The sequence below is a fragment of the Erithacus rubecula genome, assembly GCF_903797595.1.
Source record: "Erithacus rubecula genome assembly, chromosome: 6".
Taxonomy (NCBI): domain Eukaryota; kingdom Metazoa; phylum Chordata; class Aves; order Passeriformes; family Muscicapidae; genus Erithacus; species Erithacus rubecula.
In genome coordinates this window covers 53,768,975-53,792,678 of record NC_136688.1, presented here as the reverse complement: position 1 = coordinate 53,792,678, position 23,704 = coordinate 53,768,975, and the positions used below count along the sequence as shown (strand labels likewise).

General features: G+C 41.5%; 2 protein-coding genes across 3 annotated transcripts in view; one reads left to right on the top strand and one right to left on the bottom strand.

The window, feature by feature from the left end:
• Window positions 1-23,704, top strand: part of BRF1 (BRF1 general transcription factor IIIB subunit) — a 168,790-nt gene that overhangs the window by 64,174 nt on the left and 80,912 nt on the right. Inside the window, exons 4-7 of the mRNA XM_079308257.1 lie at window positions 2,834-2,865; window positions 11,545-11,617; window positions 20,542-20,691; window positions 22,248-22,341. Of these exons, the coding sequence (XP_079164383.1) occupies window positions 2,834-2,865; window positions 11,545-11,617; window positions 20,542-20,691; window positions 22,248-22,341 (349 nt within the window). The remainder of the gene's footprint in view (window positions 1-2,833; window positions 2,866-11,544; window positions 11,618-20,541; window positions 20,692-22,247; window positions 22,342-23,704) is intronic.
• BTBD6 (BTB domain containing 6) lies at window positions 12,544-16,926 on the bottom strand. Of its 2 annotated transcripts, XM_079308272.1 has the most exons (5): window positions 16,298-16,926; window positions 15,742-16,036; window positions 15,482-15,572; window positions 15,090-15,208; window positions 12,544-14,863 (listed from the first exon to the last, which is right to left on the bottom strand). In XM_079308272.1, exons 2-5 carry the CDS (start codon window positions 15,945-15,947, stop codon window positions 13,831-13,833), a joined length of 1,449 nt encoding a protein of 482 aa, XP_079164398.1. In that variant the 5' UTR covers window positions 15,948-16,036; window positions 16,298-16,926; the 3' UTR covers window positions 12,544-13,830. The 2 variants fall into 2 exon arrangements, with proteins under 2 accessions (XP_079164398.1, XP_079164397.1); XM_079308271.1 differs by having other exon boundaries at window positions 15,742-16,926.

Below are 23,704 nucleotides of genomic sequence, written 5' to 3'. Positions count from 1 at the left end.
TCTAATCAGGGAGAGAGATTGCTGGAGGCTACCTTAAATGAAATCCAGAAGCACCACATTTTTAGTGTGACCTTTGCTTACAATTTCAGTGGACATTTGAACTGACTTCTCTAAGGAGCAAGGGAACTGTATATTAAAGCATCTATAGTGTAGCTCTAAATTGATTCAGAGCTGCCTGAACCTTGCTTGTGAATTTCCCAATTGCTTAGCTCTGATCTTGTGTCATTATAAATGCATCCCATGCTCTCTGTTTCTTCTTGGACTAAAAGGTGGAGTTGTTTTCCTTGCAGTAATAAAGCCTAAGCTTTGTGTTAGTAAGTTTAGATTTTCCACCAAAGTGGGTTTTAACAGTTTGAGGAGATTGAAGAATACTCTGGGTATACAGATTTCATGACTGTAACTGCCTGGGTTAGAAAAGCACCTCTCTGGCTCACCTAAAATCTGAATTAGCATTTGGCACTGATGCTCTTTCTGACTCCTCCTGTCTCCAGTGACAGCAGCCAGGCTCTAGGACCACTCAGTTTACTTCAGTGCCTCAATAAACTATGAGATGCTTTTCTTTTGGTGTTTCAGGGTTTTTTTTCCTCCTAAATTGTGGTGAGATCTATCAGATATGAATGATAATTTTACTTTGTCTCATTGGGGACAGTATGTCAGGGTGGGCATGGAATAATCAGGCACTTCAAGTCAATAATGAGCTGGGAACATTTTCAGAATTAGAATATTTCTTGAGCACAAAATTGGCATAGTGATTTCTTCCCAGATCTGTTTGATGAGCTGACAATTATTAGGGTTTCTTGGCAATTGTATTGCTAAAGTCTTTCCATTTTCTCTTTTTTTCACTTTTACAAAAAATTTGCACTGAATTCAGTATTGCTCTGTGTAGATTTCTAAACTGTGTATTTTACAGATGGTTTTTGTTAGCAGTTTCCTTACTGTGTTAAAATTTCAGATTACTGTAATGTCTTGCATAATACTACCTATAATGGATTTTTGATATTTTTTTTCAGAGCCATACTGAATTTTCAGCTCATTAACTACCCAGCTATGCTGTGTTTTTTAATGTGGAAATTAATTTCCACCAAATAATATTAACATAATGTATTATGTTTTGTAACAAATTTGGAGTACATTTGTACAATTTCAAATGCAAACTAAGGGTAGGAATGCTCAAGGATAAAAGTTCTTAACAAGGAAAATGTTTATGTATAAACTGATTACGTTATCTGAATTACTCTCCTTTCACAGCTGATAATGTTTAGGAGAAATGTGCACTGTATTACTCTGGCTTACTTGAAGAACATTCACTAATACTCATTTTACCACAGTATGCACTGAGCTACACTGCTATCCCTGCATTTTATTTAATGCAGGATTTCTTAACACATTAACTCACATCAGCCCTACATACATGTTTTCTTTCCTTGCCTCACTTTCTCAGTCTCTCCCCTTGTCTCACACTTTACCTTGACAATCCTTTTAGTAATAAAACCAGAACCCTTTTACAGCACCTGAGTGCTGATAGGACACATCCGGCTTGTGCTCATTAACAGCAGCACAAGGGTTACCTTTGCACCCTGGGCTTTGTGCTGCTTTTTCTTCTTTTCCCCCTCTATTTTAGATACTGTTCAGACAATGCATCCATAAGTATGCTTGCTTGTTAAATCTAATGGAAACTTGTAGTGGTTTGGCTTGTTTTTAACTATTATGTTTTCCAAGTGTGCCCATAATGAGTAGATAGTGATGTAATATTTTGCAGCAGCACAGGAGATCACAAAGGAGTGAAAACTGAAAGGTAACAGCTGATTCACTTGGCTGGAAAAGGGAGCAGCCAAAGCAGCTTTCACTTCCCAGCTCTTTGAGTGTCCTCATAGAAAAGAACAAAATAAACTTATTTCAATTTTCATTGTTTGCTCTTACATCCATGTTTCTGGGCTTCTAAGCTTGTACAGGAGACTGATGGTGCTTTATATTCTTAAGTGTACTATGGGTGTTCTATCTTGATACTTTACTATTTTCAGTTATGACAGAATAATAGAATGGCCTGAGTTGGCAGGAGTTAAAGGTCATCTAGTTCCACCCCCTGCCTCGTGCAGGGACACCTTCCACTAGTGCAGGTTGCTCCAAGCCCCATCCAGCCTGCCCTCAAACACATCCAGGGATGGAACATCCACAACTTCTCTGGGCAACCTGTGCCAGGGCCTCACCACCCTCACACAAACAAATTTGTTCCCAATATTCAATCTAACCCTACTCTCAGCTTGATTCCCCCTTGTCCTGTCACTACACCCTCTTCTCCATCTTCCTTGTGGGCTCCCTTCAGGTACCAGAAAGCAGCAATTAGGTCACCCCAAAGCCTTCTCTTTTCCAGGTTAAACAACCCCAATTATCTGAGCCTTTCCTCACATCAGAGCTGCTCCATCCCTCTGATCATCCTGGTGGCCTCCTCTGGACTGGCCCCAGCAGTTCAGTGTCCTTGCTGTGCTGGCATCCCAGAGCTGGATGCAGCACTGCAGGGGGGTCTGAGCAGAGCACAGGAGCCCCTTACCACTGGCTGCAGGATATGGTGAGTACTGTAGGTGACATGAGTTGTTGGCTTATTCTTTGAGACAACTTGAGCAGTAAATTCAGCAGGTGCTGGCAGGGTGTTTTAGGCAGCTGGACAATTAACTGGATGTTGGCTGTTAGCATAAGAGGTGACCTAACCCATATTTGGTTTCTTTGACAGTTAACCTGGGTTTATTTCTTCCCTTTCTTTGGCTTGCTAATGAAATTAAATGAAGAATTACTGTCACATTCAAGAAGTGTGTATATTCCTTGACTTCTTTCACAGATATGTTACTTGACCTCAGTGACCTTCTTCAGGTATTGTACCCTTTTTTAATTTGACTTCTTCTTTTAATTGTTGAAGTTGAAGATATTTTAGTTTTTCTCTAAAAATTCTAACTGGAAAATCTCTAGGATTGGAAACCTGAGTAATTTTTCAGTAAAATTTTTTGCTTTTAACACTGCAAACAACATAACAAGAGTTGGTATGATCCTTTTATCAGGATTCAGAGTCACTGCAGTGGCACAGGGTCAGATGCTGCATATTTTTAAAACAACAGTTGTTGAAGACAGAAATAACTTTTTTGGTAGGTAATGCTGTATAAATGTATTTGTGCACTTCAGAACTGTGTTTTATAAAATGTATATAGAGAGAAATATGAATTTGCTCTGTCTGTGGAAATGGAAAGCTCTGCTGACATATGTTGTCTTACCCTCATTCTCTCTGTTACAACTGTTTTACATACAATGCGAGTGGGTTACTTGCATCTATTTTTGTCCTCCCAGCTGTCTTGGTAAATGGCATCCCTCTGAAGACTATTTATTGCTTGAAGCAATCTGCTGGAATTGCAATAACCAAATGAATCTTTAATTCTGAAATTTAGTAACTTTCTTCTCCTTTCTAAACTCTGATTGAATTATTTTGATTGCTCATGACCAAACAGTACGTGTGTAGAATGGGAGATTTGTTTCCTTCTAAACACAGGTAATTTTTCATGGTGATGGTTTTGAAATAGAATGATCACAGTAGTATGAAGAATAGTCACAATGTGAACTAGAAGAGGTTATTGTATCTGTAAGAGGAAAAGATGTATTGTCAGCAGAAACAGACAAGAAAGATTAAATGATTTGTCTTCCCCTCTGTGCATTCCAGACAGAAAAGATTCTGAGATGGGACTTATGAGGACCAAAAGGTTAAAGAGGGGCAGCTGAGGAGATGGGAGAGACAGAAATTCATTAGTAATATGTATTAGTAGTAGGGAAATAATCAACCCCTAAAAGAGAAAAATCCAAGATTTCAGTATCTTGATTTGCATCCCACAGTGTCTTCTGATGATCTCTACTTTATGGCTTCTTTAAGGTGAATCTGAGCAAACAGGAATGTTGAATGTTACTGTTAGCTTTACCTATCCAGAAAGTCCTGTTTAAGAATACATAAATGAGTTTTTCAGGTTCTAGCTTGATGTTTTTTTTCTCCCACCCCAAGTTTGAAAAAAAAAAAAATCAAACAAACGCCCACAAACAAAACCACAAACCAAACAGAAAACCACAACTACAAACCAAGCCAAACCCCCCTCCCCCCCCCAAAAAAAAAATCCACACCACCTTGGTAGCAAAACATTTGTGGCCCAGGCAGAAAATTTCAGTACATTCTGCTTTAGATCAGTCTTTGCCCACAAAACCTAAAAAAGAATTTGTTAAAAATAGTTCATTTGATGGTACTATTTTACCTTGAAGTGCCTCTTTTATTCAAGGACTATTCTCCCATCCTGAAGTTGGGATATAAATATTCTTAAGGAAGAAGAGTTGAGAGCATTAGTAGTAGTGGCAGCAGTATTATCTTTCCAAAGCATTTAATTTGTTCATACTCATCTACAAAATTTGTCATAGTAGTCCAGGTAACTGTTTTTCTTGGTGAGATGAGAAAGGTGTTGATTTTATAACGCAAAAAAAAAATCACATCTGAAATCTCAAAAATGAGCTACTGCTGACCTGCTCCAACTCTGGTTCAGAAACTAATAGCAAATGTTGAGATTTTTCTTCAGAATGTTCCTGGTGCAGTGGGAGGTGAGGGACCTGCAGGGCTCTTTGTCATCTGGCTGCAGGAATTTTGTAAGTCACCACATGAAACATCCTTACAGATTGACTTCATGGAGGCTACTGACTGAATTACTGAGTACCCTGAAATAGGTTTCAGTGCATCTGAGGGTGAAAAAATCATAGAATCATTACGGGTGGAAAAGACCTGCAAGATCACCAAGTCCAGCCATCAACCAGCACCATGTCCACCATTAAACCATTTCCTAAATCTGCTGTTACTTGCAACTCAGTATTTAATAATATATCTTACATTCTTTCTCTCTTGCTGATCTGTTTAGCCTTTTTTTTTTTTTTTTTTTTTTTTCTGAAGTGGCAGAGGAAATCCTAAGCATGACCTCTTAGGCTCTGGTTTGTACTTGTACAACCCTTGTTCCTGTCTTTCTTGAGTTGCTTTGGAACTTAAAAATATATTAAAAAATAAAAAGCTGTCCCCTAAAGTGTAATGTGCTTTTAGGATAGTATTGTGCTGCTAAAACTTATCAACAGAGGAGACTAATTTTCACTGTTAATGGCAGTCTGTGTAAAAAGTAATACCAGATTTCCTCTTTTGCTGATGACTGAGATGTGGGAGTTTGTCTTGTTCCACAGGGGAACTGCTGCATTTTTCATAACAACTTTTGGAGCTTCAAAATTTCTGCCATCTTGGGAAAACGCAGAAAGTCTTCTTTTATTTTTTAATTGGAAAGGCATTTTCCTTGATGCTTTACCTTCATGAGAAATACATCTTGCATCTTGGAAATCTCCTGTTGAAAGTGTTGTTGGATCCAGAATGCCTGTGATAGATTTGGAGTTCAAAGCCTGATCTGAAAGGAGCTGAAAATGTCCAGAGCACTGCTACAAATCCGGCGCCTTCCTTGCGCCGAGCAGTCGAGCTGCTTGTTGATTGAGTTGGAAGGACGACCAGTCATCAGTCTCTGACAGGGAGAGTACTTGCTTATATTTTCAGATCCTGCATTTTACTTGCAAATACAGTCCTTAGAGAGGTCTGCAATCAGGCCTTTTGTTTGCTTTTTTGTTAGTCCAATGTAAGCGACAGGCCTGGCTTGTTTAGGAGAGCTGCAAAGCCTGTCTAGCCTTGGCCAAGTTTTGAACAGTTTAGGTTTTCTCTCATCTTTCCAAGCATCCCATTCCTTGCACCTGGAGAACTGTTTGGCTGAAGTTTCATCTCGATGTGGTGAAAGGCTGCCTTTCACATCCTCAGAAATTGTTTTTTTAGTCTCTTGTCATCTCCAGTGTCATGGTCTTTGCAGTGGGGTCATAAAAGGCTTTGGGGACAGGGGTTGGCAGTGCTCTGATCCTCAATTTCAGCCTAGTAGAATATAATTTTTAGTATGTCTTGTGGTGTGTCCTGCTGTTAAACAAGTCTGATGTTCACTGAAGAGATCTTAGATATCTGAAGAGCCAGGCTCTTTATAGAAGTGTGCAGCAGGAAAATTACCAGCAGTGGATGTAATTAATTAAAATGGGATGTCTCTGCTTGATATCAAGAAAAGGTTTTTCATAAAGAGGACAGCCAAGTGTGGAAACTTGGTCGTTTAGAGCAGTTTTGAAATTTTTATCCATCAAGGTTCTCAAGATCCAGAGTAACCTGGTCTGTTCTTGCGGCTGAGCCTGCTTGGAGCAGGAGGTTGGGCTGGAGACATGATGAGATCCATTCCAACCTGAACTACACCATGGTTATAGGTAAGGGAAGAGGATGCACAAGAAGTGAAAATCAGAAACTAGTACTTGCTCTTCCACTTCAAAACACACTCTCACCCCTATTTCTTTGTCTGCAGTCTAGTCAAGTAACAGTACTTGCTTGTCTAGAAGGATTTTTATTGTGAGTTACTTTTGAACTCTTGTTTTAATTTATTTAGTCTAAAGGCAGCACTGGGCTTCCTGACTCCTCTGTGATTGTCACAAATTATTACTCTTTGACTTTCTTGCATAGATGATTTGATAATGGCTTGTTGTACTGCTGTGGTATTGGAGGAAGAACTCCAGACCTGCCATGGATGTGATCAGCAGGAGAATCTCCTTTGGAGTCCCCAGACTGAAGGCAGTGCTTTAAAGCCCAATATAAAAGGGAAGCTGCTTAATTTTGATTTGTGTCTCTTTTGAATGACAGCCTGACAAGCTGAGTTTGGTACTTGTTTGTATTTCTGTGTGTTACCTTTTGACTGGTCTAAGTGCAGTATCGATAAAAAAATTTAGGAAGTTTCAGTTTATTGCATGGAGAAAGGTAAAATAGAGTATTCTTTTAAAGACTGTACTGATTTGCTTCAGTTTTTTAATACCCTTTGTTCATTTAAAATTATTAACATGTTGACTGTATTTGCCTTTATTGCCCCTATGCAAATTGATGTTGATTGAGTTAATTTAAACAACCTGTTTGGGACCTTCAGGCATTACTACACTAGAAATGTTAATAATGAATCAAATAACCACAGGTGCCTCTTTCCCCAGCAACAGACACTCTCCTTAAAAACTCATTTGCTTTTCATGCTTGCTTAATTATTTAGGCAAGCAGCCATGGATGTTTCACAGTGTGAATTCTCATCGTGTTCCAACTGCCCAGTCTTTTGTCTTTCCAGAGGAATATCTTAACCACTGTCACCATTTGGAGTACTTTGCCAGAATACCACACTATGGTCTTGAAAAGCCTTTTTGGAAATTGCTTGTAGAAGGGTTATTGATTTATAACTTTATGGAGCTTACAGTCAAACAAAAACTTCCATTCAATGGTGGCAGCTTTATTTTTTGCTACTGTCCAGAAGTTAATGTGACCTGGTAACTGTATGAATGGGAGATTCCCTGTTTCCCCAAGAGAGTTTAAAATTCTGGAAGGTGTTAGACTGATGAATTCTGTGTTACTGGAAATGAGGTGTTGTTACTTCTGAAAGTGGAATGATATTGGTATTTGTGAACAGATCAGGCATGATGTGAAAGCAAGAGGAAATTATGAAAGGGTAAGAGTCTCTCTGGAAGTGTCCCTTTGAAATCAGTGTCTGATGACTGACAGATGTGAAATGAAAAGACTGTCTCCAAAAAATACTGTGAAGGACAAAGAGCATAGCAAGTAGAAGGATCTTGTTGTGAAGATGTAACTGAATAATTGGAAGCCATTCCTTCCCTAAATGCCCTTTTTAATTAACATAATGAGTTTGATAATGAGAACAGAAATTAACTATTGGTAAAGGACAGTATCTTAGAGAATGCTAAGGTCTTGTATAAAAAGAGGTTTTTGCAGTGCCTTGGTGAGCACATACTTTTGTTTTGCCTTTTTATAAAATAAAAAAAAAAATATCTGTGATGGGTCCACATGCTTGTAAACTTACTCTGTTAAATATGAGTTGAATGTAAGAGAATATGGTAAAAACTATCAGGGTATGCAGATTTTTTAAAATCTCCCCTCTAGCAGAGGTTGAGAAAACACTTCTCTTTTGCAATAGATGTTGATGCTTAAACCTGGTGATTGCATCAAATTTAGGAAATTTTAATATTTGGTGAAAAATCTGCAAAATAAGAGCACAAGTCTTTTGAAAGTGTATAAAACAATTGTTTTGATTGGGGAGAGTTTGGAAAAATACTGTTTTTCAGTATGATCCTTTTAAATTAGGGGGAAAAGAGGCTGAAGTTGATACGGTAAAGCTTTAAAGCTGCACCAATTCAAGTTTAAGCCAGAGACATCCTTTTAGAAGGGCATTTTTGTTTATTCAACATTCTAAGAACTCATATAAAATTAGGTTTTATAAATGCAAATGTCATATGATTCTAAATTTGGAACGTTAAGCTTTTGATGGATTGGAGTATATGAATTTTTATAAGAAGTTCTTAATGAAGAAAGAACTAGAAATTAAAGTAGGCCTCTAAATTAATTCTCTTCATTTTCTAAGCTTAATGGAGTGCAGAAAAACCAAATGATGAGAGTAAAGAAAGACCCTCTCTAAATGCTTATTTTATATCATATCTCTTCTATCACAGGATCTGTGCATGTGTGTGAGTAATAGCTGAAATCAGTGACAGCAGAATAAAATTTTAGTAAAAGGGCCACCTTCCACTAAACCCAGGAGATCTTAAATATCATGTATCAGGAATTCAATGGCATTACAGATTTCTGGATGAACTTTATGCCATCTTCAATTTTTCATTTATGAGAAGTGCCCCAGAACCTGTGAATATCTCTTAACTTTTAGAGTTGAGAAGCATGTTTGAGAGGGCCTGAAGTATTTTTTTCCTACTGATTTGCCAGAAAAACTGGAAGCAATTAAATATTCCTGATTCTTTTTGTGACCTTGGCATTAAAAATGTGTGAGCTTCGTGAGGAAAACAATATAGAACATGGACTGTACTGTATATTTTGCTTTCTGTCTAAATTGGTAGTAACCAGAAACTGCAATGAAATAGACCTGTGAGCAAAAGAAAAAATTCCCTCATTTACCATTTCTATTTTAATTTATTATTTTGTGCAAATACACTGCCTGCACCTTGATGTCAATCATAAAACACTGATGATGTGGGTGAAGTGGAAAAGCAGGTTAGATTTAAGTGCATTACTTCTCATATAAACCATAGATCAGGAGACTTTTAGTTAGGCCAAGGAAAGGATAAGTAGTCATTGAGCACATTTATTATTCATTTGTCTTTGTTTTAGATTTAATTTGGCAATCACTTTGATTGTTAGAACTTCACTAGAATAAAATACCTGCCTCTTAATGCCTATTCATATTTATTTGCTCTTTATTATTGCATTTATGGAAAGTCTGCTTGGGAAGAGTTTCTTAGAGAGGGACGTGGTTTGATGGTGACAAACATCAAGTATTTGGATGTCGTGACAAGGAAAAAGGCTGGAAGGAAAAATACCTGTTTGGATTAGATTTTTATGTGGTTTTTTTTTCTAGACTAATATGAGAGAACTGGATGAGTTTGTGAAGTCTCTAATGGAAACGTCATATGTACTTTGCTCCACTGAAGTAACTTTATTGATTTGTGCAGTGAAATCGTCCTTGCAGAACAGGATCTAAGTGATGAGGTTGAAGATTTATAGTAACTTGGTCAGCCAGCTTAGAAGGCTGAAATTACAGCCAAACACTCATTCTTTATGTTAATATTTTTTAGACAAAAGGTCAAAACAGCCCATTTTGAGCTTGCAGTGAGTCTAAAGCCAATTGAAATGCTGCAGACATTTTAGTAGACGTTTTAGTAGATCTGTTCTGTCACTGGGGCTCATGGAAAGTCACACACTCAGGCTTCAGTATGAATTGCCAGATTTGGTAGGTGCTTTTTTCTTTTCTGTATAAAATTTAGTGACTTATTTCCTGGAAAATAGATTTCTCATTCTGAGGGTATGTTTTGCTCTTTTCCTTCCCCTAGAATAGTGTTTCTATGTTAGATGCTATTTCAGGAAGAAAAAGGGCAGTAAAATTTAAGGCTGTATTTTTGCATCTACTAGGCCAGTCCAGCCATTGGTCAGACACAGCATGGAATACACTCACTTTTCACTAAATATGGAATGAATTACCATCTTATCATGTATAATTGATTGCACAGTCGCTTTCAGAATATGTGATCATTTTGAGGATTTCTTTGAAGTTCTAATTTCTGATTATTTTATATATTTGAGAAAAATGCACATGAAGAACATTTTCATGTAAACATTCTGAAGGGCTGGGTGAAAACATGTCACTTGATTGGAGGTTTGGTTGTTGTTATTGAGATACATATATTTTAGCTAGCTTGATAGAACCATCTATACACTTGAGAGGAAAGACTGCTTTTAAACTAATGTTGGCAAAGCTCTGATGAAATGGAAAGGGCAATAGTTTTTTAATTCCATAGGCTTGTAGCATCATCATCACTGGGTTGTGTAATTCACAGCTAAGTAAACACCTTCACTATCCAGGCATAGGAAAGAGAGGGACATTTTTGTTCCAGAAAAGCAATAGAGTAAATACCATGGTTCAAAACAAACCAAAAACCTACTTGCTTGGAGTGTAGGAGGATGGAGTTTTTTATACTAACCTTGACCTTTACATATGCCTTGGGGGAAGCAAGGTGTTCATGGAGCTCTGTGGGAATGTTTGAGACTGATTGGGAACTGGAGTATATCCTGCCTTTCTTGCTGACCACAAAAACACATCTTAAGATAGAGAAAGAAAACTTCCTCAGACTTGTAAAATACCAATATTGCTGTCTGTGATATAAATTGAAAATCAGAGTATAAATAACTCCTCCCCTCACTTTACATCTTCCTGCAGTGAAGGAGGGAGGGGAGCAGGGCTCTGTCCCTGGTGCCTGAGCAGGTTTGGTGTGGTTGAGGGCTTTCCTGGGTTTTTTTAATTTTTTTTTTCTTTTTTGGTTGTTAATGTTTTTAGTGTGATTGGAAGCAATGTCCAAACAAGATATGACAAATAACCCTTGGGGCATGTAGCACCACTCCTTGATTTGATGAAAAGTTTGGTGTGTGCTTGTGCAATATTTAATTATGCCACTACAGATGATCATGCAGAACCGAAAATTGCACTGACTTGTATTTGCTCAGGTTTTGTAATGGTACAACATAAATGACACTTTATATGGACTGGTATCATACTGAAGTCTACTTAATGCCTTATGATGTAACCTGACAGCTGAAACTCTGTACTACAGAGCAGCACTGAGCCCACTGAAGAGCATGATGAACAACTTTTTATAATTTTTCAACATAAACTTATGCTTTGATTTACAATGCTAATTTGTGCAGATTTTGACAAGCACTGAGTATTATCCTGTACATATGAATATTGCTTGTATAACTTGAATTTTTTTAAGCAGGTTAAGATTTCAAAAGTTGAGGTTTTTTTCTTTCTATATAAATGTTCTATTAAAAGCATTTGTGGTTTAAAATTTACATAATGCTTTTTTGTCTTTTAATAGGTGAATGTCTATGTGCTGGGAAAAACTTTCCTTGTGTTGGCCAGAGAACTCTGCATAAATGCTCCAGCCATAGGTATTTTTTTAATGATTTGACTTTTGACTGTTTGAATATTTTTTTTCTATGATTACTTGAAAAAAATATGTATGTATGTATATATGTATATATACATTGTATTGAATGTGAATGTTAATACCCAAGTAGTAACTTTATAGTGAAGCTGGAGTCAATCCAGGCAGAGGAGCATTGCTGACTGTAAGAGCCTGTTCTCCTTTATGTAAGAGCTTTTTTGGAACTAGATGCTGTTTTCTTTAGCAAATAGTTTTGTTGCTTTTTCCAAGAGTAATTTGGGCTATACTACGACAATGGGCTGATGCATAACAAATTTGTGTGTCAGCAAGCTCCTACAGGCCTGTCACGCTTCAGTTCCACAGATGCAACATTTGATAAGTATTTCCCAAATTTACTATCTGTCCATCACCTGTAGCTGAGCTGTTGAGTGCTTGAAATACAAGTGGCTTGGTGGAAAATGAGGAGCAACTTTTTCCAAACATGTGAATAACTTGTAGTAAGTAAAGACTGAAATCATAACTGTGATAGGAAGGTGGGTTTAAACCTGTTGAAAGGGCACAGAAGCCATGCTCTAGGTTGTGGGTTTAAGCCAAGGGGATTTGTGCCAATCCCAGTTAAAAGAGTGCATTTATAGTGAGGTCTTGTGACTGTTATCCACCTCTGTGTAGGAATTATCTGCCTGCATCTTTACCCACTCTCACTCCCACTCTCCTTAATCTGCACTGAGAGAATCAGATGGCTGTGTTGCAGAACAACCTGGGCACACCCCTTCAGCAGTACAGGGCTGGCACAGGACTGCTGCCTTTGCAGCAAGGGGAGCAGCACTACAGCAGCACCCACAGCTGCACAGCTCCAGCTCTGCTACAGAGGTCTTGTTCTCACTCATTCACTGCCCTTATTATTTTTCATCACTTTTTTTGGTCTGTTCATTTTTAGGGAGAGAAAACAGGCAGGATTTGCATAGCAGCTTAGTTTCAAGGTGAAAATTAATGCAGCTTGGGAAAAGGCAAACACGTTAGATGTTGAGGTTCTTCTTGTACACGGAAAAAATATGGGTTTAGACTGTTGTGTACTCTCTTCCAAGCTCATCCTAAGATTTACAAAATCCAGTAAATATTTCTAATTGGCTCTGCTATGATCATTTGAGAAAAAACAAGTACTTTCATCCCTTTCTGAGAAAAGTACTAGCATAAAATGATTGCTGATAATGCCTGAGACTATGTTTCCAAAAAAGATGGAGGAAAGATCCAGCAGCCCGTATTTTTTTAAGGTGGCTTATTTCTAATTAGAAATCTTAAGTGAACCTAAACACCATCTTGCAAGTATTTTTCTACTGCCTGCTGCTCTGTATGAGGATGGGACATAAATTCAGATAGTGTCTGCCAGTAATACAGCCCTGGGCTAAATTTGTGATGCTGCTGAATTAATTAACTTCATCTGTGTATACTGACTCTGGCCATTCAAAGGGGGGGTCTAGTTTGACAGGTGCAAGTGGCAGTGTTGCTGTTTGGTGGGCAGGCTGGAGGGTAACAGAGATGCTTCATGTGAAGGGGCATTAAGAGTTTTCAAATATAACCACAGGATTATTGTGATCAGCTTTGATTACACTGATGGTTTGTCTATGTTCAGCTTGGGCAACACACAAAAAACTCTGAGCTTCCTCAAATGTCAGCTCCTTTTTTCATGAAGGAAAATAAAGGCTGCTGATGGATAGTTTCAGTTACCAAGAGAGGGAACCTTCCTATTTGCTGGGTGTGGATACACACAGGGACCAGACTACAGTGTCATCACCCCTGTTAGCAGTACATGAATTAACACACACGAGCCATAAGGTCAGCAAAGATCAAGTACACAGGATTTAGGGCAAGTAAAAATGTTTTATATTTCACAGATTCATAAACTGCTCTAGTTTAGAACATTCTGTTTGAGTCAGCTGCAGTCTGCAAGTTAGTTATCTATATACAAAATAAATGCACAGTACGTGCAAAATTTAACATTTTTCTGCATGTTGCAGTCTTAATTATTAAGTCAAATAGCTTATGAATAAATAAAATAAGATTAAATTCAAGAGCATTCCTTCACTTATTTGTATAGCCTGATGTAGCAGATAGGTAAGTAGCATAACATTCCATACTGCTGCAGAGTTCGTAGTAAAACCGAAAAAATCCCTTAATGTGCATCATTGCAGCACTGGAATACAATCAAGGTGAAATGCATCATGCATAGAAAATGAGCTCAGGTATTTGTCCTCCTTGTACTCCAGTTCCGTTAGTACTGTCCGAGGAGCACTGGAACTGGAATGTCACTTTCCCGCACTGCACTTCAGTCATTCCCTCTTGTCCAAAGTAACTGAGTTCGTTCCCATCGAGAATAGCACTTACATTGTAAAACGTGTCTTGCTCAACCTGCACAGGGTGTTCAAACCACACAGAGAAGGTGTTACTGGAGCCGTCAGAGGTAAACTTTGTCAGATTTTGAGCAAGGACAACACCTAAGCGCTTCAGTTCGATTTTGACGCTGTATTCAGCTTTGCCACAGCTTGAGCCATACAATCCCAGTCCTGCTATAAATATCCGTTTGTCCACGGCAAACTGAATACTGTCACATCTGCCCCGGTACCTCCACTGATTGCTGCGATACGCAGACGACTGGAACCGATGGCAGCGCTGAGGCACGAGTCCTTTTCTCTTGGTCAGGGGGAACTCTAATTTGGGTTTATTTGCAGCTGTGTACCACAGGAATATGTTGTGAGTCTCCTCGAGGGTGAGGATGTCGGACTGGGCAGCTCCGTTGGCAAACTCTTCCAAAGTCATGGTTGGAATCCGCACCAAGTACAAAGCTTTCCCTAATACATTCCTCTTGTTGCGTGGCGTAACCGGCAGCCCTTGCCTTTTGCATTCAGCCTCTGCCCAGTTGAGAACAGCCTCGAAAACTACCACTTCCTTGGTGTTGAGTGCTTCCCGGGTTACAATGATCTCTAGTGTTTGTTGGTCTATCTCACAGAAGCCCTCTGACTTCAGTGCCATTTCTGCCTGAGCATCAATCACTTCCCAGCAGCGCTGCGTCAGCTCTGGCTCCTCGAAGAGCCTGCTCTGAGACAGCAGGACACAAGCGTTCTTTGCTTCTAAGCTGGTCTCCAAAAAATTGACGCAAGCCTTTGCTAGGGCCGGCACGATGTACTTCTTGGCAGCATAGAGTGTAGCCAGAACTGTGTCAGCTTCCAGGTCTATTTCATCGCTATACATGTATCTAGACGGGGGGGTGAAAAAAAATTAGTTTCTCAGGGGAAAAAAAAAAGTAGGCCATGAAAATAATCTATAGTCTTTGCTGGCAGTGAATGTGACATTCATTATTTGTCAGCGCATTAAGTAAACAGCAATAAGTGCACATTGCACAATGTCAATTAGGAGATGTATATTTTATAAGCTACTTTGATTCTGTCCATGTAATTAGCAGACTTGTAGTGGCCACTTACTTTAATAGGATTAGAAAGGCTGCAGGTTCCACATCTGGTATATGGATTTCAGATTTGACCTCTGCTAGATCGCCATAAAACATAGCATAGAAGACAGAGCTACCAACTGCCAAAACATACTGGAAAATAAAGAGAGAGAAGCCTCAGTAACGTGGATCAGGAACAGCTGAGCGTGCTGGCTTTCCTAAAAGCTACATTTAGCGAAAGTTACAAGCTGCAGTGGAAGCAGAACACTGCCTCAGACTGCTCCCTTTAATTTCACCGTATGTGAATTACTTCTGGGATTAGACAAGAGCTATAATTAGGAAAAAAAATTGGAACCTCGTTGTATGGCAGGGGGAGAAGGCGACCTGCACAGCAGCATTAAAAAGCCAAAAATTATCTGCACAAACCTTATGGGCAGGAACTTTCTTGGATGCCCCTGGCGGGCCCACGATGAAGTGAACGTCAGCCATGAGTTCGTTATTGAACATCAGCGCGTTCCTGCAAGCAGGGGAGGGGGAGAAGCGCCGTTAGCCGCGGGCTGCCCTCGCCCGGTGCCCCAGCCTCCCGCCCGTCCCTGCGCTCTCGCCCGGCCGGGCGCAGGTGCACAGGGCGGGCGCCTCTCTCTCTCCCGCCCGCCCGGGGAGGGTCCGGCGGGCCTGGCCCTTACCTCTCCCGCAGCGTGGGATGGAAGGATTGCCAGTTGGCGCTCTCCAAGTTGTTGTTGTTGAGGTTTTGGAGCTGGGGCGGCGGGGGCGGCTGGGCGCTCTGCTGGAGCTGCAGGGCGTTCTTCTTGCTGTTGGCAGCGGTGGCGGCGGCGGCGTTGCTGTTTGCAATGTTAGTGTTGGTGCTGGCAGGGTAAAGTTCTGCAGCCATCTTCTTCTTCAGGGACAGGGGCACTATCTCATAGCATCCTGGCACCTTGCCGTTTGACCTCACACTCTTTTTGGACTTCTTTAAGGTCTCTGGAAGCAGAAGAAAAAAAGTCAAACACTTCATGATCCTGCCATTGAGGCAACCATGGGGCAGTGGCATGAGCAAGAGAACTAACAGATCCCAAATGCGAGTCCCACTATCAGGATATTTTGTACGCTTCTAGATGCAGGGTGGCCTTTGGTTTTTTTTTTTTTTTTTTTGGAATGTGTGCCCGCTCTTTGGTTACCGGCCCGACGCACCTTTCCGGGGGGAAAGGGGTGATGCTGTGTCGGATCAGTGCCAGCGCTCACCTTGGCTTGTGGGGGGGTCCCAGCCTCCACGGCACTGCCACGACTGCAGCGGGGAGCCCGAGCGGGGCCGGCAGGCAGTTCCTTCCCCGAGGAACGGGGACAGAAAAAAAAAAAAAAAAAAAAAAAAAAAAAAAAAAAAAGACCAAAAAAAAAAAAATTAAAAAAAGGAAAAATCCAGCAACAAAACCCCAGGAATCCGGCAAAAGAGGTGGGTCAGGAGCGAGAGTCAATCCACAAATCCTCCGAGTGCAGCAGCCCGGCGAGGGTGAAGCGCAGCCAGCCGCCCGATCCCCGCTGCCAGCGCTCCGCTCCGTCCTTCCCGGCCCGGCGGGGGCACATCCGCGGCGGCCGGGCCGAGCCGAGGCGGCGGCTCCCTGCAGTCCCGCTCCCGGGCGGCCCCGCCGCCGCTCGCACCAACTTTGCTCCGGTCTCCGCGGCCGCCGCCGCCGCTGGTGCTGCCGCTGCTCTTCCGCGCTCCTCCCGCCCGCGCCAGGGGCGCTGCTGCCCGCGGGGCGCCCCGGCTCCTCCGCGGCGGGCGGGAGCGCTGCGGCGCTGCCCTGGGCGCTCCCTTGGCAGTGGGACGCAGCGCTGCGCGGCCGGGCTCAGCGCGGCTCTGCCGGGCCCTGCCTCCGCCTCCCGCACTAAGAGGCAGCGACTACTGCACGTCACGGCCAATGGCGAGCGGCGGGGCGCGGCGGGGAAAGCGCCGGCCCCTGCCCGTCATCCGCCCCCCGGTCTACGTGCGCGGCGCCTGGAGCCCGCCGGCAGCGAGCCCCGCGGTCCCCCCGCGATGGGCGCCCCCCACTCCCGGTGTGCCCGCTCCGGCCGCAGCGGGACAGGCGCGGAGGGGCGCGGGGCAGCGCGGGGGCAGCGCGGAGCGGGCGGCTCCTGAGCGCAGCGCCGTTCCCGGGCGGCCCGGGCGGGGGCGCCGCCGCTCCGCGCTGAGCTGCGCTGCGCCGGGGCCCGGGGGCACGGCCCGCCGGGGCTGCTCCGGCACAGGGACGCTGCTGCGTTCCTTCCTCCCCTTTCCCCGCTGTCGCCGTGCCCGCCCTCCCTGCCCGCCGTCCCGCCCATCCTCCGGGATCGTTCGGCCAGCGATGTCCCCCGCGCTGTGCCCGTTCTCTGGGAATGGGCTCCCGCCGCGCTGCGGACCCTGCCGCTTTCCCTGGGGAGGACGGACTCGTTCGGGCACAGCTCGAAATTGTTCTGACATCCTTCTTAGTGACTGTGTGGCATCAAAGTTACTCCAAAAGTCCAAGTTCCAAATAAAAATTTGGATCAGGAGAGAAGGGAAAGTCTTCAGCAAAATACATGCTCCTCACTTAAAACATGAAATAATGTTTTCCTTGTGATCTGCTTCATGGGCCCCAATATTCCCTTTGAGGAAAACCAAGGGGGTTTTGCCCGACTGTAACTTGCTCGCGTTTGGAGGGAGGGCTTGCCGCCCCAGAGGTCACCCAAAGGGAAAGCGGACCCTCGGTGCCCCCGTGCTGGTTTGGTGTCCCTGGAACGAAGCAATGTGTTTGGCGTTTGCAGCTTCTAACATTTCTTACTCATTTATTTTCAAATGTTTGCATCCATGCAGGACCTGTCTATGCTAACCTGGATTCAGCCTCTGATTTATCTATACACTGTTAACTTTTTTTGGTTTCTTTAAGGCTTTCTATTTAAAACCCACCCACGTATTCATTTTCTGTCTGTTTGGTAGCTTCAGAATTCAAATTAACGATGTGCAATGTTTTGTCAAATGACCTGTGGGCATGAATGCCAGCAGAAATGTCTGAATAGCTACAATGCAAATGTGTAAATGCTCCCGAAATTCAGCTCTGAAACTCAGCTCCAGAGAGGGAGCTGAGAGATGCTCCTTGCGATCTGGTGAGGTATGTGGTGAGTTTACATCTGGCATGTTTTGTAGAACGGCAGTAATTCTGGTCCAATTGGTAGTGTTATTAAACTGGCCAAAGTTTGGTCTGATAAAGTTTGACTCCACATAAATAATGGATTGATTGACGTGTGATAACTGGAATGGGGGTTTTCCTAAAGTTGAGCCTATTTGTTTGCACTGTGTACTATTATTAATTCACTCCAATTCTAGAGGGTACCCCTAACATTGGTAAGTGTAGTTGTTGTACCTCTCCAAAGCAAGCTATTGAAGGTCACTTGATTTGTGCTAAAGCAAATAACAGAGTTACAAAGAAAATTGCCAAGGGAGGAATGCCTTGGGCTGTATGACCATTCCAAAGACGTTCAGTAAAATCCAGGTGGATTTTACTGAAATGCCTCAAGTGGCAAGGTTTAAATATCTTCTGGTAATAGTATGTCAGCTAACAGGGTGGCCAGAAGCATTTCCAACTGTTTCAGCAACTACAGGATTAATTATTGAAGTATTTTTGGAACAAATAATTCCGAGATATGGGATTGTGGAACCCATAGACTCAGATAGGGGAACTCATTTTACAGAAAAGATCTTTCCAGGCGTTCTGACTGCTTTAGGAAAAAAATGGAACCTCCATATTCCCTGGCACCTCAGAACTTGAGCCAGGTTAAAGGAATGAATGGAGAAATAAAGAAACACTTTCTGAAGCTGGTGTTGAAGACTAAAATGCCACGGATACGGCTCTTACCATTGGTTTTGGCAAGATTAAGGGCCAGACCCAGAGAAGATATTCAATTATCATCCTTTGAATTGATGCTGGAATTCCTTACCTTTGTAATTCTCAACCTTATGCGGAGGTGGAAATAAGTGATGCATATTTAAAACAATGTGAGGCCAGGATACTGTCTGCTCCATGGAGCTGGGCACTCTCCGGCTAAGAAGAGATGGAAAAGCAAACCAGGCATTGCTTTGTAACATTGTACGTGTTCCTGTAGTGCCAACAACAAAGTTTAAGTGTATATTGAACCCCAGGCTATGGCTTCTGAAAGGTTGGGGTTTTTGTTGTTGAATTTGGAATATGTAATTTATCTAAAGTAGAGCTTCATAAAATCATATTTGGAAGTGCAGAACACCTGTCCTTTGAATCGTGGGGATTGGTAAAGTTCTCCTAAACCTTTGATTTTTTGGGGTCATGTTTGGGAGGGGACTGCAGCCTGGAATTTCTTCAGCTTTGAGGGAGTTTGAGGTTGGAAGTTCTTGCCTTTTAAGTGCTTTCATTTAAATGCTTCTCCGGGGCTGACAACCATTATCACCTATGGTGTGATCTTGGTAATTATGGATAGCAACAGGGCATCATTGTTAGAACTTGGTGCTAAATGAAACTGCTTTGATTAGTTGTAAATCCCTAAGATTTTTCCAGTGTTTTGAGCTGAATTTTTATCGGTTTAAGTGCCCGCATAGGGGACCAGCAGAGGAAATTGAGTTGAGACTAATAGTTAACAATTTACCGTACATCATGGATTTTCGGTCAAGTGATAAAAGGCTGGCAGGAAATGAGAAATTGATATCTCAACTAAGAGTAAACATGTGTTAAGTGTAGCTTTTACAAGATTGTTTGATAAATTATAAATTGGTTTAGGCAGAGCACAATCTGTACTGACATATTTTGGTTAGTTTGAAGCTGATAGCACCAATGCTTGAAGTAAGTTTATACATCTGGAGGCAGATTTGTGGCTGATGTAAATTGTCTTAGTGCTAATGATGTTAATTGGGTTCCAGTACTTTATGCTGATGGAAGTCTGCCTTCGTGTCTGTAGTAAACTGTGTTTTGTGTTCTTGGAATATGAGTCTGAGAAGCAGCTGGAATTAACTTTGAAGGTAACTACATTTTTGTTAGGGAGGATTTAAGCATGAATTTTTTTTCCAAGCTTAGTTGGGTTTGAGACGAAACATGCAAGTTACCTTGTTCTTTTTGAGAGATGTTAGAAGAGATATGTTAGAAGTTTTGGGCCTAAATCATCTGCTCATTCTGCAAAAGCTTTTGGAAGTGCTTCACTTTGGGCATGATTTCCCTGATACTAGTAACACTGCTTGCGTCACAGTCAGTGTGTGCTTCCTTGGATGCTAAAGAGAAGAATAATGTATAAGAGTGTTTGTGTAGTGCTTTAATGATCTGTCTATAGAGCAAGAAACTGTTTTGTTTTAGGTTATCTAAAGAAGTGCTTCTAAAGCTTAGTGGTAGAGGATCTGCCCAGCAGCACAGCCTGTGTTTGCTGAGGTGAAGCCAGACGGGCACAGCAGCCTCTCTGCCCTGCATTTCCCAAATCCGTGTTAGGGTTAGACATAACCCTGTTCCTTTGTGTTGCAGATCCGTGCTTGTACATCCCCCGTTTTGCTCACATGCTGGAGTTTGGGGATAAGAACCACGAGGTGTCCATGACGGCGCTGAGGCTGCTGCAGAGGATGAAGCGGGACTGGATGCACACAGGGCGCCGGCCCTCGGGGCTCTGCGGGGCAGGTGTGCCACAGCCTTTCCCTGCACCTGGGCTGGCAAAGTCTGAGCACCTTGGCACTGGTGATACCCCATTCTAGGGGTTCTGTTCTATCAGGCAGCTACAGATTATTTAGGACTTCCTCGAAATAGTTTCTGAAACTATAACTTCATTTTTGCCCTTGTTCCTACAGTACTTGCTCAGACCCTTTGTAGCTTACAGTTTGAATTTTTTTTTTTTAAGCTCCTTTCTGGTCCTTTTCTTGCCCCCACTCTGCAGGCTCTAGCTGCTAAAAGGTTTTTTTGTCAGCTAAAATGACACCATTAGTGCAAACACTTTGATTTGTGTCTTTACACAGAGTCTTATGCAAGAAGTGCCCTCTTTGACCTGTTTTGTGAAATTATTTTTCTCTCTTTCTTCATCTTTTTCTGAGATCCTTCACTATCATGATGCTTGCATAAAACCTGTGGATTTGGGAGGGCCAGGTTAAAGGATAGTAGCCACTGGGGTCAGTAACAAAGAGTGTAGGTAGTCACAGAGTTCATGTATGTGCTTTATTTTATTTGAAAGATCTTACATGTGTATGCATGAATGAGAAGTAATGCTCAAACCTTTGAGAACCCAGGACTATGCAATTTTTTTGACATTTCTAGCCCCTTTTTGTTAATAGTACTTGATTGTTGTACATTGCTAAAAATTTGAGTATAGACTATGGGAGAGCAGTCTGCTCTTTGATGCACTACATGGACTCTATCCACATGAGCAAGTAATTTAATTCAACAGACACAGATCAATAGATGGAAGCAGGTGGTGCTGAGCCCCCTCCATCCATCCATGCAATATGCAGCTCACGTGTTTGGCTGTGGGCTGGGCTTAATTTGGTTCCCTGGCTTAAAAGTCTGTGCCACACATAGCTTGAATGACCAGTTATTAGCTCAGCCCTGACTTTCCTGTTAGGAGCAGTTTAAACATATACCAGAAGTGGTGCACTGGTTTAGTTTCCTCCATAAAAAAGCACTTTTAATGCTTAAAACTGCTCTGTTCAGTGAGCTACTCTATGATGAGTGGGAGTGGTGCTTCAAAACAGAGCTGATGCTCTGAATCAACACCCCATGTAAATGCAGCTGGTTATCTGGCTGTGTAGAGGCTGTTGCAGGAGAGCACTTGGGCACCAGCAAGACAGGGATAGTAATGGCAGCAGTGAGTAACCAGTCTAGGCACATTCAGTGTTTCTCTGGAGATCTTTTTATTTGGGACAGAATTCAGTGAGTTCTGCTTAAAAGATGGTAACTGAAAATAAGTGATCCTTGAAATGTTCTTGTGCTGTAGATAACCATGGTTTCCCAGATGTTAAAGCACAGAATTTTTCAAGGTGCAACTTGCACATGGCTTAGTGGCTAGAAAGCAAAGTTTGTGAAGTCAAGTCTATCACCAGTATTCAGCGACACAGCTGAACATGGGCATTTACAGCTCTTTAGCTGAAGCCAGGGTCCAAGAGAGGATATAGTTACCTGGCTATTTTCTGCTTTCCTTCAGGAAATTTCCCTCTTTTTGATATTAACTTTCCCTGCTTGTTCTCTAGCTCTGCTAGTGGCAGCAAGAATGCATGATTTCCGACGGACTGTTAAGGAGGTCATCAGGGTGGTGAAGGTTTGTGAGTCTACATTAAGGAAAAGGTCAGTGCAGTCTCACTGCTTTTATCTTTCACTTACAGTACTGAACAGTGATACAGTCTAAAATAAATGTATATTGGAGAAAACCAGGTTATTTTCATAAGTGCTGGGAATCAAATCAGTATGTGTTTTAGCTGGTCATTTTAAAGTACTAACCCCTCACCTCTTATTTAAGGCCTCAGATGCTTAGCAGGGATGATAAGGAGCACTGTGCCTATTTAACAAGTTAAGACTTGAAGGCAAAATAATGCTGTGTCAGTAATATTAACAGTATTGTCATGTCCTCAGAAAAAATAATTTATTGATTTTCAAAGCTGACCGTCTGCTCTGAGAGTTGTTTTTTTTCATTAATGCAGAAGCCAAGTGTTGAAAAGTCTTGTCTTTAAGCTGTTATTGAACAGCTTTCAAGTCTTTAAGTTTGTTATTGAACTTTTCAAAATATTTTGCTGAAATGTTCATTTTTGGTAGTGTTGCAGTGCTAATAAATAGAAGATAGCACAGTGAATCTAATGATAAGTTCAGTGAAGGATCCCCTGAAAGGGGGAATTCTCCAAGTACGTTTTGTGTGTTTATTTTTTTTTAAAGATCAGGTTGTATTTTCCACAGTTTAATGATGTAAGCAGATACCCAGTTTCTGTCATTTTGCTTTTGAAAAGTTGTGGCATACTCTTTCTGCATAGGTTGAGTTAAAAATGACCTAATTGAAATACCATGATTTCTGTTGCCCACAGCTGGAAATTTTTCTATCACCAATATATTCTGATGTTTGCTCTGTCTTTAGAAAGCTTCCTTAGTGTCTCTCTTCACCTTGCTGAGATCAGCTTAAGTACATCCAACTGAGCCTAATACTTGCTTAAAATACTCACTTATTAATTGTGGAAAATGTTTTTGCCCCAGATCTTCATTGGTGGAACAGGAATTATGTTATTTTCCAGCTATACATGAACAGTATAGAGATAAATTTAAAGTGTTTTAAATGCTTCAAGGTATTACAACTATAAGGATGGAGCAGAACCAATGCCACTTTTTTTTCTCTGCCCAGAAGGTCACGTGTTTCAGTTATGCATTCTGTATGATTAATGAGTTATACATCACCATCTACTCCAAAATAGCTAAAGAGTTTGTACTTACTAAGAAAATAAGCATAATAAATTAGAGTTGGAAGGAAAATTAATTTGAGCAATTGTTTCAAGTGAGAAAATCTTACTTCAAAATTCATACTTTGAAATGTTTACTCAAGTCACACACATCAACTAAAATGACAGCCTTATTTACTTTGACAGGGTAAACGTGACAGCTGAATTATTTTCAGGCAGCTATAATTACAACTATTTATCACGAATCTATAAATTTGATTGATGTTTTT

Bases quoted from the DNA above. Each gene is read 5' to 3' on its own strand.
- BTBD6 (XM_079308271.1), bottom strand. From the start codon at position 16,106: ATGCCACTGCCCCATGGTTGCCTCAATGGCAGGATCATGAAGTGTTTG. The intron at 15,573-15,741 runs GTAAGGGCCAGG...CCCTGCTTGCAG, and splicing joins CATCCCACGCTGCGGGAGAG to GAACGCGCTGATGTTCAATA. The intron at 14,864-15,089 runs GTAAGTGGCCAC...CCCCCCGTCTAG, and splicing joins GCCTTTCTAATCCTATTAAA to ATACATGTATAGCGATGAAA.